The following is a 21,606-nucleotide window of genomic DNA, read 5'->3' on the forward strand; positions in this document are numbered from 1 at the left end:
CCTAGAGCTGCTTTTTTGTTGCGCTGTTTTGTACTAAAACATTTTACTTTTTTTTTTATTTTTTAAATATGCAGTTGGACAACTTGTTTTTAGTAGCCTAACCCGGTCCACTTTCCTAATTTTTGTATTTTATAAACTAAGGGCCCAATCAAAACCTTTGACCAGGTTTCTGGGATATCCCAGTTAGGCCTACCAGCTTTGAGTAGGGCCCCAAGTTTCTCTAGTTTTCTTCAGTTTGATTCTGTGGTACTAGAGCAACATCTAGCGGTTACTTGTAAACCCACACCAACTTCAGTGCCCTTGTTTGGTTAGTGCAATCGCTCAAACAAAATCAACTTTGTCATTTACTTTTCTCTTTTAGTGCAATTCCAACGTGGGCAAGTACTGTTCTGTCAAAGATGGAGCTCATGTCAATTGTGCTGTTTTGTCTCCCTCAAACTGTATTGATAACAAAACTGCACATTTTCAAGTGAAAAATACAATGAATGCTTTCCTAGCACATCAAAGTGTATTGATACGAATACTGCGGTCCAAGTTGACTCTGGGAAGCATCTTTTTCATATTCAACTTGTGTTGTATATTATATCCCTGAAAAGTGGACTTAATTACAAAAAAAACTCAGATTTTTTCCCCCATTTATTTTGTAATCTGTCAGCTGCTGACGTTTGAAAACATCTTACACCTTTCCTAAAAATACCTTATTTACAGTTCAAATGTAAACATATGATAAAATCATTAGTTTGAACCCATCTGGAAAGTCTTGGCAATCACTAAGCTCAGAGACCAACATTAAAAGGAGTAAAAAAAAAAGTGAGTCACAGTGGAAATCCAACAGTTTTAAAATGAATGTGTGTCGTGTTGGAAACTCTATAGCCTATCAAAAACACTAGTAGTCAAATGTTAGTGTTTGCATTTAGAACCATGTCTGGAATGGAATCTCCAAACACACAAGATTTCACAACATAGTGATTGTAGACTTTCGGCAGAACACCAATACTGAACCTTGGAAATATGAAACCCACGAAGGTGAAAACAGCATTGCAGCATGAAACTTATACTCCAGTACACGGTAACACTATGCAAACCCATCCCATGTTTTTTTCTTAAAAAGGAAAAAAAGTTACCTTTATTTAACTAGGCAAGTTAGTAAAGAACAAATTCTTATTTATGCCCCAATAAGACCGATTCTAGATCCATTCGAGTCACAGACCTAGTTATTAGTCGATGTTTCCAAGTGAGACAGGGCATTTGACACTATATTATATTCTTGGTTCTCTCAGAGAACAGAAACGTGCCAGAAACTTGTTTGGCATTTGTCAGACAATTCTGTATACAGGCAAAAAATTATAATTTCAAACGTAATTAAAGAACCATGTATGTGGCTTGAACGAATCCATCAATGCCAGCAGCATACCACCCTGCATACCACTGCTGGCTTGCTTCTGAAGCTAAGCAGGGTTGGTCCTGGTCAGTCCCTGGATGGGAGACCAGATGCTGCTGGAAGTGGTGTTGGAGGGCCAGTAGGAGGCACTCTTTCCTCTGGTCTAAAAAATATCCCAATGCCCCAGGGCAGTGATTGGGGACACTACCCTGTGTAGGGTGCCGTCTTTCGGATGGGACGTTAAACGGGTGTCCTGACTCTCTGAGGTCATTAAAGATCCCATGGCACGTATCGTAAGAGTAGGGGTGTTAACCCCGGTGTCCTGGCTAAAATTCCCAATCTGGCCCTCAAACCATCATGGTCACCTAATAATCCCCAGTTTACAATTGGCTCATTCATCCCCCTCCTCTCCCCTGTAACTATTCCCCAGGTTGTTGCTGCAAATGAGAACGTGTTCTCAGTCAACTTACCTGGTAAAATAACGGTTAAAAAATAAATAAATAATTGTCTGCTACTTAGAATGTAGCCAGTTCCCAACGTTCATCAATTTCACAGACTTTGTCTAGATCAAAGTACCGCAAGTTTACTGCTCAGAAGAGCCATTACCTTTAGGGATATTAATTCCATTGACAAAACGCCAGACACTGTTCATCATTTGTGCTTTGGCGGGTTATAATTAGGGCTGGAGTTTCATTGTCAATCTTGATTTCATTTTCATTTCTTCAACAACAAAATGTAGAAACTGTTTTCCAGTAAGCCTGGCCCATTGTCGGATATACCGTTCTCCAGACCTCCATGCTGTTGAAATTTGGTGGCTCTGTTCATTCTTAAGAGTTTGAAATGAGCTGAGCGACTATGTTGAGGTCTACTAGTCTCTTCACTCCGGTGTACTGTGCTAGATGGACTCGATTTGCCTGCGGACTTTCTCGGAGGCAAGCCGGTCCAGCGAACGTTGCCTAGCGACCACTACGAGGGCGAACAGTATGGTAAGGCCCAACATGGCTCCCTCAAACTTCCAGAAAAGGAGTTCCTCCATCAGGGTAGAGCGGCAGCTATGCGCAGGAGGGAAACAAGTGTCTTTATTATGGAAATATTAGCTTGACTGAATAGTATTTCTGATATGTAAAAATCATAAATACATCTTCATTCAAACTTAAAATCAGTCTGTGTAATAGTCTAAACATTTGAGTTTGTCTCCTGTAATCTATGATGAAAAAGTGCTTCATAGCGTACTTTTTATTATTAGTCAACTGTTTACTCAGGTTAATTACATCCAATTCACACAAGATCTGGATCCAACCTGTCAAATCAAGAGATTGCTCGGCATCACAGCAACGATCACAAAGAAATGTCAATAGCAGCTGTAGGGACTCACCTCTTGTACTCATCTTTATTAGACTTGGTGCAGTTGATCCTCTCCACGTATCCCGTCTGAGTACATGCTGCCCATGACTTCTAGAGTGAGGACAGGATGGTTAAGGGTGTCTAGTCTACCAACTGTCAAATGATGCATCAACAAACAAAACAATGTTTTAATTACAGTAATGCGTTGGTGGAAGGTGCAAGGCAATTTAATGGGTTTACACCATATTTACAAGTCCAACAAAAAAGTTGGAGAGGGTTCTATTTTGGCTGGGAAGCATCCTAAACCAGATTACAATAACAGACACTATTCTCTTTCACTGAGCTATCTTAAAACCTGTCCACTTTAAAATCAGATAAGAGTATCCAAGTATCTCTATAGCTTACAGTTAAAACGCCTTGTTGCAACTTGAAGTCCACTGTCATAAGCAACCATTTGGACTGTGAGGTGGCATAAACCATGACTACATTAATGGCATACATTCACATCTCCCAACAATAAACTATCTATTAAGCAGAGAACTATTGGCGGACAAAAGGAAAAGTCAGCAGAAGTGTGGGGAGGGAGATGGACAAAGAGAGAGATCTCACCAACTGGAAAGCAGTGCACCGGGAGCATTCCACCGCAACCACAAACTCCTCCATCTGCCAACAGGGGGTGGTTACCGGCCTGGCCACTAGAAGACAGGCAAAACAAAAAGCCTTGAATCAGTATCTGAAAAGGGCTGGGAATAGTTGACAGAAATTGTGCTTAATGACACGAACAGAGGGACACTTTTAATAAATCCCGACAGGAGTCAAGCAAACTGGAGCTTATACTGGAACATTGATATATGTTGCAAATAGTAGATGCACATATCAGCCCCATGTGCAAACATTTGCTTCTCCGTGAAACGTGTTGCTAAGTTGCTATACTAACAATGTATGAGCACTCTCATTTGTGTTTGCAGCACCACATCAATCCTGTACTCAAGTTCTCCAACTCATTCTTAAATACAGATAAAAGTATAGTACCTGTGGTCTTCTCCTCACTCAGCAGAGCTGCACCAAACACTCTGAAAGAGACAGTAATGAGAGTTAAGCTCTGAAGCAATGCAGAGCATAAAGCATTATCAGCTAAAAGTACAACACCAGTACACTCACCTGAGAGACACCAAACCCCAGAAGAGTGCATGTAAAGCCAGGACTCTGGGCCTCAAGCACAACATGGGGATTCTGCAATCGCTCTCCATCCTCCCCATGCAGGTGTGTGAGATGTGCGCCACAATTACAACCAAGGCTGGAAGCTTGTCATAGTGGATTTATCCTCTATGGCCCAAACTGGGTGAAACCTGTCACACAATCAAATGACCACTAAGAGACAAACAATGGGCAAGGGCGATGCTCATGTTCAACAACTAAACACCTCTTTATCCCATTTATAATTAGCAACCACTAAGACACTGTTTGAAAGAGGTCAAATAAGCTTATCTAGTTGCCACTGTTAATCTACTGTTAATCTCATTACATGTCTAATTGAAGCATGCTGGTTCAAGTTCAACTGTGTCTAGAGCTGGACCGCATACCTCTGTCTTCCAGTCATTTAAAACGCCCCCCCCAACAGATACAGTGTAGGTCGACTGTGGACACCTAACGTTACTTCTGTGGGGAAGGTCTGCTAAACAGCTGTAACCGACTTCGTGATGAATACATTAGCCAGGTGTGGGTTATCCAGCAATTAATATCTTAACTCACCAGTGAATGAGACAATGCAGTAAATATTTCAACAGTCAACTGGACTTCAACCTTGATCTCATCTTTCCAATAGCGATATTAGGCAGCTCCTTAACGTTGTGAGCAAAGCAGATAACGCGGGTGGCTTTTAGGGAGTACAGCTGGTAACCGTTACAACGCTAGCTAAGAAAAGTTACTTAGCTATTATCAGTTATATAGTGAGAAGATGACATACTCATCAAAAACCCTTCTTATACAAATGCTGAAAGAATTGAACATAAAAACCACGCCTGGCCAATGTATGCATCACGAAACTAAGCTAAGTTACTTACCTAGCTAGGTAACGTTAATAGTAAGCTGGATTCTCTTTTTTTGACAACGTGAAAGTAATAATTATATTGTAACGACCCTGTGACAATATAATAGCTAGCTAGTAGCACTATCATAACTTCGTTTAGGCACTAACTAACCAACACGTTAGCTTACATGACATACCAAACAAGATCATTAGCAGCTGGATATTTTGTTCCAAGTTAGTCTCGCTAGGTTTACTACTATAAGTTAGCTAGTAACAGTTAACGTTATACAGTGAGAAGATGGATAGCAGGCATACTCACCAAAAGCCCTTCTCATACACATGCTGAAAGAATTGAACATGAAAATGTATAGTTAGATTACGATACTATTAGTTGAAAAACAAACCTGAACAAATTGTTGGTGTGATTAGGTTGCTTTTTCTTTCAGTTCCCTAGTAGGCGTCTAGTGGAGAAGAGCACAGCCATTTTGAGTCATGTTGTAAACGCTGATGAATACGTACGTCATCAAATGCGTTGCACCCGGTCCCAGTACCGACAGCGCCCCCTAACACTTGTCTTGAAAGCAGGCCTTTAATAACCTGTGTCTAGGTCTGCTGTTAGTGAAAGAACTGGAAAACAATTTATATGACAAATGATGTTGGATAACTGAAATGACTAGGGGCCCGGTCTGCCCAGATGATGACTAACTACTCTATTACACTTTCATTCAAAGGTATCTTTTGGGCATACATTGGCCTTATGTATAATATTGCTCTGTATTATCTAACTTGATATTTGATCATGTCAGATCAAATGTAGGCCTACTTCATTTCCAGTTGGCCGTAGCCAATGCATGCCCCCAATACCTGCCCTTATGAAAAAAAAGATTGCTGTCGGGATGCAGTATAACTGCAGTACAATGTAGTATAACTCTATTTAGAGTGCAGTGTAACTCCAGTATGCTTCAAATACTGCTTCCAAAATAACCGTTTTTTTTTACTGCAGTAATTTTGCAGTGTGTTACAGTGCAGCATAACTGCTGTTCAACTGCAGTTATTCTGCAATTACTGCGTCCAAAATACCACAGTTGACAGCAGTTACTGCACTTTTAACTGCAGTTTCAAAACTGCCATCTTTTTTTGTAAGGGTGATACATAAGTGGGTACAGCAGATTATTGGAGATACAGGTACACCGTGTGTCCAATACTGTTATTACATTATATATACTGGTAGACCATGGCTGTGTCTATTCATAATTCAAAAGGCACTCGCACATCTGAGCAATCTTATTTGCAGGTGCATGGCAACAATTGAACAAGATGAAGGAAAAAGGAAACCGCACACTGCTCTTGATAGTATCACCAATATTTAATAAGCTTACGTATCGGCCTTCGTCAGAGCTTTTGTGATTTTTAAAATTTGCACCCTTACGTAGACCTGGCCCCACCCACATCCGTTCTACACATCGAAGGGGGTTGGAGGCAAAGGAAAAACAAATAAGTGCTACCAAATATAACAATATGCATTTCATAAATATTACAAAAGTGTATAAATAAGGCGTATTGAGCACGTCTGTAAAACCTCAATGAAGACATAGCAAGTTTTCATTAATCATTGGATACATCGTACGAAAAACGTCAGAATAATCTACAATAGACACATATTTCATGTTCAAATTCACAACATAACATACATAGGCGTTTCATCATTAAGTCCTTTAGGAAATAATGTCTGGAGGGTGAAAATCCAAAAACATTCTCTTTTACTCAGAGTATTATTAATATCTCCTCCCCTGTCTGATATCTTAACTTTCTCTATGCCACAAAATCTAAAGGTGGAAATGTCATGCTTCAAGTCATTGAAATGTACAGCGACTGGATAATCCCTGTCGTTTCTCCTGATTGAACTTTTATGTTCACTAATTCTCTGTTTGGTAGATACACAGTTCTATAATACAATTATACCAGGTTGGTTATGGCCAATGATTTGGAAATAAACTCACAAAAGAGAGGACTAAGTGATCAACAAAAAAGGACAATTGTTCTATGGTGAGGTGATATATAAATCTATAATAAATTAGACATAGTTAACCTGTAAGAAACTATAAACAGGCACTATGTAACAACAATGTAATTACAACGTCGTCACAATGTAATGGGACACAACACTCAAAACCACATATCCCATATCCACAAAGTTGTTTTGTCTGTGATGAAAAAACTAAGCATGGGTCTTGTAGTTTAATTTTGTGATTTACACGCCTCCCACTTCTATTAAAAAACAACATATCCCACAAAGCGTTTCGAAATGACGTGCATGAAGTCGTCCGTCTCGGCTTGCAACTTGTTCTCTAGGGGCTTGTGTCCAGTTAATTGTACACTAATTGTGATCCATTATGTTCATGGCAGGTACAGGCAACGGTGGCTGCGGGATAGGCCTGGGGCCAGGCTCTAGTTCTGGGTCCTGCAATCCGCGAAAGTTTAGCGAGAAGATAGCACTCCTCACCCAGCGGCAAGCTGAGGACACCGCAGCCTTTCAGGAGGTTATGATGGACATCACTTCCACCAGGGTGAGTCAAGAGGACAGGCCTACGCGCTTCGTGTTGATAAAACTAGAGTAACCACAAAGCTGTCAAAAAAAATCAAACGTCAGTAATGTTGACCACCAGACAGTCAGAGGACTTTGTTTTCACTTTTCAGAGGCGCAATAAATTCCAGGCCATATCAAGCAGCGCGCTCAATTTTGCAATATAGAAACTATCACCGCAAATAGGCTATACCCTGGTTGACAAATCTCAGTTTAATCCAAAGTGTCGATATAATTTAACTTCAAAACACTCTAACTGTAATCTTTAAACATAATATATGCTTTATATATACTTATACCACATGTATTGCATGCTTATAACACCTGTTGATTTGTCATACAGCTGCATGGAGTGCAGGCTGCCCACAACCTCAAAGGCTAGAATTACAAATTGCACTCATGGGGTAGCCTGCATAGTAGATTTGAACAATGTAAATATGTTAAGATTTATGGGCTATGTCCTCACGTTGCTATTCATGGGGGTGTCTATTAGGCTAGAAGTGTGCTGATTTGTTATTGTGTCAATATTAAATATAATTACTATTATATTTCTATGGGAGTGTCATTGTACCAGTACACAGTTGGAGTGCTACAACCTCACAGTTCAGTGAGTGTATTAAGTAGTGGATAATATGATACTTTATGTTATCGTTTTGGAATCTAATTGCCTTCTGTGCATTTGACTCCAGCTTTTTGCCGGGGGTGTAATAAATATATGTTTGAAACATGGTAGACGTATGTGTAAAGTTCGCAAGTTTGCGTTTCCCTATTCTGCGTTATAGAGCGCACTGTCCATGTTAAAGCTGGGCTACATTGCACCTCAATCTTCAATGTTGTGAACACAATGCAGAATCCTATTGAATAAGCCTCTGGTGTCGCAACCTGGTCTCAGAGCTTTTTGTATTATTCTGTATGTAAACCGGGATACTCCATTTAGTATGATATGTTACGTTTCGTATGAGAATGTATTAATTTGTGGATGTCCATCACCTATTTCGTATGATATGATACAAATTACAATTCTTATTATATGTTACGAATTTGCTAAACGTACAATATGTTAAGAATTTGGAAAACGTATGATATGTTACAAATTCAGGCTAGGTGGCTAACGTTAGCTAGCTGGCTAACATTAGCTAGGCTAGGGGTTAGGGTTAGCTAAAAGGGTTAAGGTTAGCGTCAGGGGAAGGGTTAGCTAACATGCTAAGTATTTGCAAAGTAGCTAAAAAGAACAATGGTAAAAAGGTATACCCAAATGCGCTTCAGCACAGCTTAAACGAAAAGGGGGGGGGGGGGGGGGGGGGGTCAGGTGCTTGACTGAAGGGCTTGAAAATGCAAAAAACATTCCTTACCATATGGGAGAATAAAGAAAAAGGAGCACTTTGTTGCTGCATAAACCTGATCGATTTATTGACGGGACAAACAAACAATAGGCCTACGTTTCGGCATGAATTGCCTTCATCAGAGTGGCCGATGAAGCGATTCATGCCGAAGCGTAAGTGATTCATGGCAAAACGTAAGCCTATTGTTTGTTTGTCCCGTCAAAAAATGTATCAGATTTACACAGCAACTGAATGCTCCTTTTTCTTTATTCTTTTGAATAGTCACCAGTTGAAGTATCCTGGGATAAGGAACGTTTTTGGATAAAAATAAGTAAGTAGCTGAAAAGTTGCTAATTAGCTCAAATGCTAAAGTTGTCCGTGATGTGATTAAAACACATACGCTTTTTATTTTACCTTTATTTAACTAGGCAAGTCAGTTAACCTTTCTCGCCCTGGGGTTCCGCTAGCGGAACATACACAACATTCCGCGAAATTCAAAAATATTTTATAGAAATATTTAACTTCCACACATTAACAAGTCCAATACAGCAAATGAAAGATAAACATCTTGTGAATCCAGCCAACATGTCCGATTTTTAAAATGTTTTACAGCGAAAACACAATATATATTTATGTTAGCTCACCACAATTGCCAAACACACAACGCCATGTTTTCACCGCAAACATAGCTTTCACAAAACCCACTAATAGAGATAAAATTAATCACTAACCTTTGAGCAACTTCATCAGATGACAGTCTTATAACATCATGTTATACAATACATTTATGTTTTGTTCGAACATGTGCATATTTATAGGCCCAAATCGTGGTTTTACACTGTGAATACGGCGCCATAATGCACCAAATTGTCCGGATATATTTTGAACAGTCACGTAATCTAACCAAAAAACTCATCATAAACTTTGCTAAAAAATACATGTTGTACAGCAAATGAAAGATACACTGGTTCTTGAAAGATACACTGGTGAAAGATACACTGGTTCTTAATGAAACCGCTGTGTTAGATTAAAAAAAATAACTTTAGTACAAAGTACAGCATGCAATATTCTGAGACAGCGCCCAGCCATTCTCCGCCATGTTGGAGCCAACAAATTCCACAAAAATACGAAATAACATCATAAATATTCTCTTACCTTTGATGATCTTCCATCAGAATGTAGTGCAAAGAGTCCTAGTTCCACAATAAATCGTTGTTTTGTTTTAGAATGTCCATTTCTTCTGTCGAATTAGCAACTTTGGCTAGCATTGTGGATCGCACATGTCCATCAACTCTTGACGCATGGAACGAAAAATTCCAAAAGTCACAATAAACGTTGAATAAACTGGTCAAACTCAGTTGAAAATCCATCTTTATGATGTTTTTCTCATATGTATCCAATAACGTCGAAGACGGAGAATTTCGTTGTGTATACCTAACGCATTGCAGAAAACAATGTAGTGTTCCCTGGTGCGCAGCTGAAAACTGCCAATAGGGCGGACCTGTCACTCCAAAAGCTCTCATTTGGTCTCACATCAAGCTAGACACCCCATTCAACATTTTACTGCCTGTTGACATCTAGTGGAAGGCGTATGAAGTGCATACAGATCCATAAATAAAAGGCAATTGAATAGGCAAGGCCTTACGCAGAGCCCCATTTTCAGAATTTTCACTTCCTGTTTGGAAGTTTGCTGCCAAATGAGTTCTGTTTTACTCACAGATATAATTCAAACAGTTTTAGAAACGTCAGAGTGTTTTCTATCCAATAGTAATAATAATATGCATATCGTATGATCTAGAACAGAGTACGAGGACGTTTAATTTGGGCACGATTTTTTCCCAAAGTGAGAACAGCGCCCCCTATTCACTAAGCGGTTAAGAACAAATTCTTATATTCAATTAACTGCCTTGTTCAGGGGCAGAACAACAGATTTGTACCTTGTCAGCTGGGGGATTCAAACTTGCAACCTTTCGGTTACTAGCCCAATGCTCTAACCACTAGGCTACCGCCCCAATTTTGGGTTGCTAGATATCCGGGTTCCACCCTACTTTTGTTTTTTCCTTAAGTAACCATCTGTCTTATGTAACCATACCAAACGTAACATATCATACAAATTTGAGTGTCCTGGATTTACATTTACTATGTTACGTTTAGTCAATGAGACCAGGTTGGGTGTCAGGGGAAATGAGGTGCAGCCCCCTGCTCTGGCTTGAAAGGGAGGAGCCTACACTTCATGGCACTTGTTTTAAGGTAGCTCTTTGACCTCTTGCATAGCCTACACTTTACATATCATTAATACCCGAATTCGTCATGTTACCTAACCACCATGCAACACTATCCTTAAAATAGCAATAGGAGATGGTAGTCAGCTATACTTATGGTTTATTACACATTGGCTTTTGAAGTATGCCAGGGTATTTGTCCTACAGTATCTGATTTCCATGTTCATGCCAAGGGTTGGCAGTCGGGGGGTATTCTTTCCGAGATTGAGCCAACAGTAACCTTGACTCACTCTTATAGTGTCAATATATACGGAATATACTTTGTCTCAGTTTTACAATTACCAGTAATTCCATTATACAAGTGAGACTATTATAACATTAGCTTTTTGTGGTAATTAACCAAATGAAACTAGTTGTTGTCTTTATTCACTCCTCCTTTATCCTCCCCCCCACCACTCTTTCCGGGTCTCAGATTCAGGTCCAGAGAGCGCGGCAGGCCAGAAGCCTGGGCACTTATTACGGAGGCTCCCTTCCCAATGTCAACCAGATTGGGAGAAGCACTTCAGATGTACAGGTGAGAGTTATTACTAACATGACTTTTAACTACATTACTTACTATTTATAACTATTTGTCTATTTATTAACCTATTTACATACATGTAGGCTATAGCAATGGTTATATGATGTACAGTTGTCAGGAAGTTTACATACACCTTAGCCAAATACATTTAAACTCAGTTTTTCACAACTCCTGACAGTTAATCATAGTAAAAATTCCCTGTCTTAGGTCAGTTAGGATCACCACTTTATTTTAAGAATGTGAAATGTCAGAATAATAGTAGAGAGAATGATTTATTTCAGCTTTTATTTCTTTCATCACATTCCCAGTGGGTCAGAAGTTTACATACACTCAATTAGTATTTGGCAGCATTGCCTTTAAATTGTTTTACTTGAGTCAAACGTTTTGGGTAGCCTTCCACAAGCTTCCCACAATAAGTTGGGTGAATTTTGGCCCATTCCTCCTAACAGAGCTGGTGTAACTGAGTCAGGTTTGTAGGCATCCTTGCTCACACACGCTTTTTCAGTTCTGCCCACAAATTTTCTATAGGATTGAGGTCAGGGCTTTGTGATGGCCATTCCATTACCTTGACTTTGTATCCTTAAGCCATTTTGCCACAACTTTGGAAGTATGCTTGGGATCATTGTCCATTTGGAAGACCCATTTGCGACCACGCTTTAACTTCCTGACTGATGTCTTGAGATGTTGCTTCAATATATCCACATAATTTTCCTGCCTCATGAGGCCATCTATTTTGTAAAGTGCCCAGTCCCTCCTGCAGCAAAGCACCCCCACAACATGATGCTGCCACCCCCGTGCTTCACAGTTGGGATGGTGTTCTTCTGCTTGCAAGCCGCCCCCTTTTTCCTTCAAACATAACGATGGTCATTATGGCCAAACACTTCTATTTTTGTTTCATCAGACCAGAGGACATTTCTCCAAAAAGTACCATCTTTGTCCCCATGTGCAGTTGCAAACCGTAGTCTGTCTTTTTTATGGCGGTTTTGGAGCAGTGGCTTCTTCCTTGCTGAGCGGCCTTTCAGGTTGTGTCGATATAGGACTCGTTTTACTGTGGATATAGATACTTTTGTACCTGTTTCCTCCAGCATCTTCACAGGGTCCTTTGCTGTTGTTCTGGGATTGATTTTCACTTTTCGCACAAAAGTATATTCATCTCTTGGAGACAGAACGCGTCTCCTTCCTGAGCGGTATGATGGCTGGTCCCATGGTGTTTATACTTGTCAAGCAAAGAGGCACTGAGTTTGTAGGCACAAAAGCACAAACAGAAGCTATTAGGGCAAGGTTTTCTAATGGTCAATGCTAACGTTAGCCATTTGCTACTCCTTGAAATACGTCCACAGGTACACCTCCAATTGACTCAAATTATGTCAATTAGCCTATCAGAAGCTTCTAAAGCCATGACATCATTTTATGGAATTTTCCAAGCTGTTTAAAGGCACAGTCAACTTAGTGTATGTAAACTTCTGACCCACTGGAATTGTAATACAGTGAATTATAAGTGAAATAATCTGTCTGTAAACAATTGTTGGTCAAATTACTCGTGTCATGCACAAAGTAGATGTCCTAACCGACTTGCCAAAACTATAGTTTCTTAACAAGATATTTGTGGAGTGGTTAAAAAATGAGTTTTAATGACTCCAGCCTAAGTGTATGTAAACTTCCGACTTCAACTGTAGGCCTCTGAAAGTCAAATGAACCCTTGATCTGTCTGACTCTGTTATTGTCAGCTCCCCTGTAGTCCAGACAATGGCTGCCCCATAAGACTTCACCCAATGGCAGAGCGGGCACAAGGAGAGGGGCGGCTCAGTTTCCCAGTCAGGCAAAACAGGAGACATGTATCCTTTATGCTCAGTCAAAGGGCAAGCAGTGATTGACGGGTCACTTAAAGTGACAACGTGAAGTGAGGTCACTGTTAGTGTAACAATGTCTGTATTGCTTAGTTGATCCCATAGGACAGTGGTCACCAACCGGTCAAGCCAGTCCTAGTCAATCACCAAACATTTCATTAAGAAAAACAACGATAAAACCTTACGTTTCTATTTTTGTATTTGTTTCGTGCTGTTGACGGTAGGTGCACTTGATTCAGCAGCCCTAGCGCCGGGAAGGCAAAGTGTTCCCATTTTGAACCATTTCATATCTATGAAGGTAGAACTCCGCCTACCCGGCAGGCCCAGCCTGCATAGTTGATAGCAAATCAAGTGCACCTATAGGCCAATCAGATAGCTCAGATCACTGTGTCCCAACAGTTTCCTCGTGCCATAGACTGTAAAAAGAAGCCTCAAACGCACAGCAAAGTTGATCATGTGAAATTTCTAAACTTTAAAAACCCTGACTAGAGAGAGACTCAATGAATATAGCAGAGAGCTGCTGTTTTTATGAGTAAGTTCATGTTTAAGTTGTTATTCAGCACTGTAAACACTTAGTTAAGCCATAAAATGCGCGTTTTGATAAACTTGCGTTAATATTTGCGGCTTGTGTCTTTTTTAATATAAGAATATTTCACTTTCTCTGGTCATAGGACTAACAACATGAATTGGTGCACGAGGCAAAAGTAATGCAGTTCGACTTAAGTTTCGCCATCAGCTGGAGGACTGTGTCCCTTTTCTCAGCAGAGGGAGAGAGAAGGGACGGTGAGTCCCCTATTTGACCTAGATAGTTTGTGTGTAAGCATTGATATGTAGGCTACGTGTGCCTTTTTAAAAATGTATGTAGTTCTGTCCTTGAGCTGTTCTTGTGTAATGATGTTCTGTATTATGTCATTCTGTATTATGTTTCATGTTTTGTGTGGACCCCAGGAAGAGTAGCTGCTGCTTTTGCAACAGCTAATGGGGATCCTAATAAAATACCAAATACCAATACCTCCCCTCAGACTGACCATCAGATGCAGGCCTTCAGTCCAGTAAAAAATATATTCACAAGTAATACAATAAGTGATATATTACCAGTGTGATCATATACCTTATATACCATTTATTTTAAATATAACTTCAAAAGGGTCTGAGAAGAACAACATTGGCAGGGCAATTCAAGCGTTGCCAATATGCAGTGATAAGGTATTGGGCCTATAGCGGCAGCGTAGCCTAGTGGTTAGCGCGTTGGACTAGTAACCGGAAGGTTGCAAGTTCAAATCCCCGAGCTGACAAGGTACAAATTTGTCATTCTGCCCCTGAGCAGGCAGTTAACCCACTGTTCCTAGGCCGTCATTGAAAATAAGAATTTGTTCTTAACTGACTTGCCTAGTTAAATAAAGGTAAAAAAATAAATAAATAGCCTACTGCACAAACCTCATTGCTACATAACTGTTTTCAATGGGTTAATGTTGTATAGGCTTATGTTTTTTAAGTCGTGTTTAAAAAAAGAATCTGAGCGGTAGATCTCGGCTTGCATTTTGACTCAGAAAGGGATCTTGACTAAGAAAAGATTGGTGAACACTAACATAGGACTGGCTGTGATTCATAGTTGGCTAAAGCACAAACAGAAGCTATTAGGGCATGGTTTTCTAATGGTCAATGCTAACGTTAGCCATTTGCTACTCTAGTAAAGTAAGCACACAGAAATGATGCTCCAGATATCTGAAGTGCATGGAGGACGACAGTACTTGACTTGGACTAAAATAGGTGCCTGTGCTCATTTTGGGTGCCAGCACTGTTTACATTTAGGTGCAGGAGCTCCACAATACTTTTGAGCTAATATTCTAGAAGAGGAACAGGAGCTCAAACAGTAGTAAAATGGTGGTGCCAGTACTCAGCTCCGGTGAGCTCCTGCCCAAGTCAAGCACTGGAGGACAACCATAAAAGTGGATGTAAAGCAATAGTTATATATTGCAATAAATATATTGCAATAAAGGGGTGAACTATTGCCTTAAATCCACAGTAGCCTACTTCCTGCCAATTGCAAGATGACCAAACATCTATTGTGTGTAAAAGCGGGCTGGGGTAAAATGCCACACTACTGTTCTTCTGCTGTCCCCATTTTGGTTCCAGGTAGAACCCTTTTGGGTTGTAGGTAGAACCCTTTTCGGGTTCCATGTAGAACTCTCTGTGGAAATGGTTCCATCTGGAACCAAAAGGGTTATTCAAAGAGTTCTCCTATGGGACAGCCAAAGAACCCTTGTAGGTTCTAGATAGCACCTTTTTTTCTAAGAGTTTAAATGTTGATCCACTTAAGAAACAGATAAGGGGATTAATTATGTACACCGCACAGTGCAGACAATGCCCTGTCAACTTTTCGTACCATTGTTTGCCAACAGTAGGTCTATGCCTAGGTTTTTCTAAGGGCACTGTGTGTGGCCTTAACACTCCGTCACAGACTGACAACTCTCCCTACCGCTCAGTTCATCTGTCTCCACCACCCAAACCCAGCTGGAGAAGGTAATGGATCCAAACTGATATGTTTAGTTCACTTCCTAATAAATATCTTAATACATATTTGACTCTGATTCTGTCACATGAAAAGGAACTGGTCTAGCAGCTCTCCAGTGGACGAAAGCCACCAGATGCACCTTCCCATCACAGCACTTAATAGGTGAGCAATGTATCCATGGTGTTTCTCTACTGTTCTTCTAAGCTGTTGCTTTCCCCTCTAAGATGTGTGCTCTCCTCCCCAGAACTAACTCAGACTCGGCCCTGCACACCAGTATGAGGAACACCCACACAGGGGACCATTTGAGCCCCAACCAGCAGGCTTTAACCTCACGGAACAGACATGGTGGTAAGTCCACAATGCCTCCGGTTGTATTGAAATAGTCATAGTATTGTGTTCGGTGTTCCTGCGTTAGTCCTTAGTTGATTATGGCGAATGCCTCTTGAAAGTGAGTTTTATTTTCTATGCCAAAGGTTAATCCATTTGATGGTTTCCTCTTTGTCAACTCAGTCTTTCCATATCCAGTGCCTCCGATTGAGAATGTCCTAGAAGAGGGAAAACCATTAAGAAATACCAAGAAGGTATTATTCTCCTACTTCCTGCCAATGTAACCATCCACAATGCTTCATATTTCCTATGCGAATGGGTGCAACATTTCTCTATTTAGTCTAGCAGATGCATGACTATTTTTCTCATTGATGTACCTGAGGTATCCTTGCTAATTGTTTCTCATCCTAGTGTCCTGCACGTCCCACTGGAATCAAATCACGTAAATTCCCTGGTGTAAAGTAAGTTCCGTTTTTTTCAAATGAATATTGTCAAAAATAAATTCAACCCCTGGGCCCTAGCTGAACCTCCCTTTCTCCTATCTTTCCCTCTTGTGGTTTTCTCCAGCATTCTGTTCTCGCCAGATCAGCAGTTCAGTGCTCTCAACGTCCCTTCCGCTCTCAATGTGAGTGGCTCCTTGCCCGACCTCTCCAGCCTGCACCTTCCCTCCCCACAGCCAGTAGGTGTGGACCCAGACAAACCCACTGCCTGCAGCACTGGCCACCTACCTGGAACTCCCTCTCACCTTGGAGCCAGGGACGATGAATTTCCCTTGCCAGGTGTGTTTGTCTGTGTGCTAAGTTCTTACTGTATGTCGGTGCCAGTTTAGGTATGTTCATATGGTGATGATGGTGTCCATTTATTCTGTATTCTCAGGTTTGTCGTTGTCTCTCCAAGGCTCATACAGTAACCCATTGCTCCAGTCCTCCCACAGCATCCCCAATATCCAATCCTCTCTCAGCAGCCACTCCCTTTCCAGCTCTCTAAGCTCCACCTCCTTGAACTTCTCACTCAGCAACACTTCCTTGCAGTCATCCCCTAGTAACCAATCCCTCCAGTCCTTCCTCAGCAGTTCGTCCCTAAGCGGCCTATCCCTGCAATCAACAACTAGCCACTGTAGCTACAGCAGTGGGATTGGTGGATCTCGCTCTTGCTCCTCCTCTTCGCTATCCTGCTCCCCACGTCCAACTAGCCAGACGCAGGTGCCTCCGGCAAGGAGGCGGACTCCCCTCAGCCCACTGGTCGTTCCCACTGGTGGAGAGTCTCGCTGGCTCCAATCTAAACAGTTTTCACCGGTTGGGTCTCCAAAGTTATCTTCTATAACTCAGGTATCTCAAGCAAACTGGAATTTAAGTGACATCATTGTTTTCGTTAATACGATTATTTCATATAATTCCATATTAAGACAGTTTGATGTATTACTCTTATTTAAATTCCAAGGGAGTTCTCCTGAACACCAACCAATTACCACAGGAGTCAAGGCCACCAGGGTATCGTCACTGCCAACCTCAACACGAGGGTACTCCAGCAGCTCAGCAGCCCATGCATAGAGGTCTGCCACAGCGGCAGCATTCTCTGACAGAGGGGCAGCAGCAACCCAGGCAGGAACCGCAGAAAACGCCACCACACCACGAGAAATCCAGGGATCTGCAACAACAAGGTGTACATCAGCAGCAGCAACAACATCATCATCAACACCCACAGCAACAGCTCCCACAGACACACAATCTCCAACGAGTGGAATATCACCATCAACAACAGTACCAACACCCAAATCAACTATATCAATGCCAGATCCAGCATGTCCAGACAGAAGATCAGGACCTGGACACAAAACAGCAACGTCAAAGTGGGTCAAACCAGTGTGAGAACTTACAGCAACAACACTTACATCAATTACAGAAGGAACAGCATCAACGACAACAAGAGCACCAGCAACAACAGAAACAAGTGTACCAAAACCTCCCACAGCAACAGCAAGAGAAGCAAAGGCAACAATACCAGCTGCACCAGCAACACCCACACCAGCAGAACCCACATCAGCAACAGTATCAACAACAAGCATACCGAAGACAACCTCAGCAACACCGAGCACTTCGACAAGATGAGCTGCTACAGCAGCAACAGCAGCACCAGCAGTTTCAACCATACCAACAGCAGCAGCAGCGGCAAAATGGCAACCAGCAGCAGCAACAACAGCAGCAACATCAGTGGCATCTCCAGTGTGCATACCAGCCATCTCAGAGCCTCAACTTGTGTGGGCAGAACATGTCAAATCCACAAAAAGTTCCAACGATGCAGATGACTCGTAAGCATCAGACCCAAGCCCAGGGAAGGAGCTGGTCACATCAAAAGGTGCAAGGTCAGAAGGACCAGATTCTGACGACCAAAATCTCCTCACAGATGAACTCCTTCATGGACAACAGTCCGGACCTCTACAATGTGAGAATAACAATAATAATAATAATAATAACCTGTTTTCACTAGTTTGAGTTTGTTTGTTTTGGCTTTGTGCCAGTGTACATTTTGCTCTTTTATCAGCCTCTTTGTTTTGTCTGTGATGTAGGCTATGTTTAGGGCCAGTTTAGGCTATGTTTAGGGCCAGTAAGAGGCCATTTGATGTCTATCAGTAAGGTATGGTAATGTAGGGCTGCACAATATGGGCAAAAAAAATAGAATTGCGATTTTTTGATCAGATTTTGCCGTTTGAATTTGCAATATAGCTCAAAAAACTTTGGTGTACTGTTGAAATAGAATGTAGAAGCATAGTGGAAAGCAGCATCGTTCTTGTTTGGGACAGTTGAGTGCATTTGACCTAACAGAACCACAGGGAAACTTACAGATGTAGGATCTTAATTTGATAACCCTGTTGCAGGAGAACGTACCTGTAAAACTTGTATTGTATTTGAGGTTTATAAAGGCATTTGAAGTTTGTAATTTCCACTTTGAAATTTCAGACTTGATTTTCCCTAACCATAAATGTATCAACCCCTACAAACATGTCCATTAATTATAATCCACATAATATTTCAAATGTCCTTTTGCTGCAGGATTATTCTCCTACTGTAGCAAACTGACTCAAATTAAGATGCTACATCTGTATAGTGAATCTAACTGGGGAACTGTGCTGCTAGAGTGACAGGGGGCGGGCTTGTTGTGTGAGGGAAGCAGCCACAAGATAGAAAAAACAAGTAAACTATCAAAACGGATGTTACACGCGGCTGAGATGCGTTTCAAAATATTGCATGCGATATGGGTATTGCACATGTCAATATTGCAATTATAATTTCAATGTGCAGCCCTATTAATGCTTTACTCGCCCCCTTTCTGCTTTCTTAGGACTCTTCCATACTAGATCATTTCCAGAATGAGTCCTACATGGGCCTACACCTCACACCCAGCCAGACTCAGGCGCTTTCTCAGCAGGTAACCTAAGACCTAAAACTGTTAATAATCTAACAGTATTGAAAGGACAACTCTATTTTACCTGTCGATTCATTCAGTGTCCATAGTTTTAATCTAACGGTCTCTAATCTTTATTGGTTGTCCACAACTCTGCCCAGCTGGGACAACTCAGTAAGGAGCCTCTCTGGGGAGATTCTGGGCCTCAATCTGTGGTTGGGAAAGATGGAGGGGTTTACTGTGGGAACCAGGTACCTCAGATGTCCGTCCACTGCCAGAACCAAAGCAGTGTGGACTGTCATAACATCCTTATGACAGGTAGGACCCACTCCTTCCCCCTCTTGTACTTTTTAATCGCTTGCTGCAGTTAAATAGTTAACATTTGGGGGAAGTGTTACCTTATTTTCAATTTACACAGGGTGTTGTTTCATCCAGACAGTTACAAGTACATTTCCTGAAGTGTTGAACCTGGCAATTGAATCATAAACATGGTTTAAAAAAAATTGGCACCGCGATTTTAACCTTTATAAAGCTTATCTTGTCTATTTTAAAACTTTGGCCGGGATTCAATCCGATTGCGGGTTATAGGTATTGCGGCTTTTAAAGGCAATTTCCGATTGAGCCGACATATGCAGCGTTTACCGTGAATGGGAACTCCGCGTACGGGAGCATTACCTTTAAAATGCCTGTAACCCACAATGCCTGTAACCCGCATTCGGGATTGAATCCCGGTCATAATCTTTTTATCTTATCCGCTTTATCTTTGTTTCCCACATAACAGACAAAACAGCTTTTGAGGATTTCTCTGGAGTACTGCCCATGCTAGGATTTGATGTGGACCCCTTTGCCCTGGATAACCCCCTTCAGATCGATCCCCTAGACCTGGAGGAGCTTAACAAGCTGGCAGATGGAGACATGGTGAAAGGACACTGCTCTAACCTACTTAGGTGACCTGGGGAATTGGATGCATCCAGGAACACTATTTTCAACTAAGATGGCAGTCTTGGTATCCTCTGATGGCAGCAATGTCAGTTGTAGATAAACTACAGCTAACTATGCGTTTCAGGATCTCTCACTGCTGGACATAATTTGGTTGGACATGGTATTTCTTACAGCATCCTCATGTGATTGGACAGGTCCATGTCATGGGATTTGAAAAGCATGTGACTGGACATTGACTGCCTCACATGACTGGTTAGCTGACTGCACTTTTTCTTAGTTGTAATGTAATGCTTGCCTGCAATGGAAAAATGCAGCCAAGAGCTGGCATCCTCTGCATCTTAGTGTCAATGTAGTTGAATAATGAAAACAGATGTGTAGTTTGTGTAAAAAATATATATTTTGTAATAAAATTATGTACATTCTAACAGCCTGCCTTTTCCTAAAAATATATATATATAATCTAAAACAATATTGTGTATATAAAATGTGGCCAAGAAACCAGTTATATTTAGAGGTCCTTGTTGCTTTTTTAAAACATCTTGACATTTCTGTAATGACATTGTGTACCAGACATTATTTTACAAAGAAAATAAATGAGCAGTAAATAACTTGCCTATCCATTTCTTCTTAAAAAAAAGACACTTGTATGGATTGAGACAATACATTAACGTTCAGTTAATTTAAAGGGAAAGTTTCCTCAAAATAAAAATTAACATGACCTGTGTATTAGATTGCATAATAATATTTCAGGTACTGGTGTTTTTGCATTACATTTTACATTTAGCTCTAAAATGAAGGTAACATATTGTTGCCCAATAGAAAAACACAGCTAAATACTCCACAAGGCAACTTACTCTATGTGATTACAACCTGATTATGATTATGAAGCATGTTTTAAATTCATTCCAAAGGAGAAGTTTGACAATTTTGTTTGTGGCAACAATCAACACTGGGCGTCAATGTAACATTAATTACAAGATCATACAAAACATTTTATAATCCATGCCGATTTCTAATTTATCTGACACATTGAAGCTCAAATAAACATTAATCAAGAATTTAAAACAAGCCTAAAACATATTTTAGAATGATCACATTTCAGTTTACTTTG

General features: G+C 40.9%; 2 protein-coding genes across 5 annotated transcripts; one reads left to right on the forward strand and one right to left on the reverse strand.

Moving 5' to 3' along the window:
- Window positions 1–618: 618 nt before the first annotated feature.
- LOC129819811 (protein JTB-like) lies at window positions 619–5,273 on the reverse strand. 2 transcript variants are annotated; one of them, XM_055876415.1, is made up of 6 exons: window positions 5,159–5,273; window positions 3,887–4,074; window positions 3,758–3,798; window positions 3,335–3,420; window positions 2,757–2,833; window positions 619–2,433 (listed from the first exon to the last, which is right to left on the reverse strand). In XM_055876415.1, the coding sequence occupies exons 2-6, from the start codon at window positions 3,982–3,984 to the stop codon at window positions 2,277–2,279; spliced, it is 459 nt and encodes a 152-aa protein (XP_055732390.1). In that variant the 5' UTR covers window positions 3,985–4,074; window positions 5,159–5,273; the 3' UTR covers window positions 619–2,276. The 2 variants fall into 2 exon arrangements, with proteins under 2 accessions (XP_055732390.1, XP_055732389.1); XM_055876414.1 differs by having other exon boundaries at window positions 2,757–2,836.
- A 1,781-nt stretch (window positions 5,274–7,054) lies between these two features.
- LOC129819812 (CREB-regulated transcription coactivator 2-like) lies at window positions 7,055–21,103 on the forward strand. Of its 3 annotated transcripts, none has more exons than XM_055876416.1 (14): window positions 7,055–7,321; window positions 11,355–11,456; window positions 13,190–13,297; window positions 15,771–15,832; window positions 15,918–15,986; window positions 16,069–16,172; window positions 16,335–16,405; window positions 16,563–16,612; window positions 16,719–16,930; window positions 17,028–17,479; window positions 17,592–18,593; window positions 19,491–19,577; window positions 19,715–19,871; window positions 20,335–21,103. In XM_055876416.1, exons 1-14 carry the CDS (start codon window positions 7,148–7,150, stop codon window positions 20,502–20,504), a joined length of 2,820 nt encoding a protein of 939 aa, XP_055732391.1. In that variant the 5' UTR covers window positions 7,055–7,147; the 3' UTR covers window positions 20,505–21,103. The 3 variants fall into 3 exon arrangements, with proteins under 3 accessions (XP_055732391.1, XP_055732392.1, XP_055732394.1); XM_055876417.1 differs by having other exon boundaries at window positions 16,350–16,405; XM_055876419.1 differs by lacking the exons at window positions 7,055–7,321; window positions 13,190–13,297 and adding an exon at window positions 13,981–14,092 and having other exon boundaries at window positions 11,368–11,456; window positions 15,712–15,832.
- The last annotated feature ends 503 nt before the right edge of the window (window positions 21,104–21,606 follow it).

This window comes from Salvelinus fontinalis, chromosome 22 (genome assembly GCF_029448725.1).
Source record: "Salvelinus fontinalis isolate EN_2023a chromosome 22, ASM2944872v1, whole genome shotgun sequence".
NCBI classification, from domain to species: Eukaryota; Metazoa; Chordata; class Actinopteri; order Salmoniformes; family Salmonidae; genus Salvelinus; species Salvelinus fontinalis.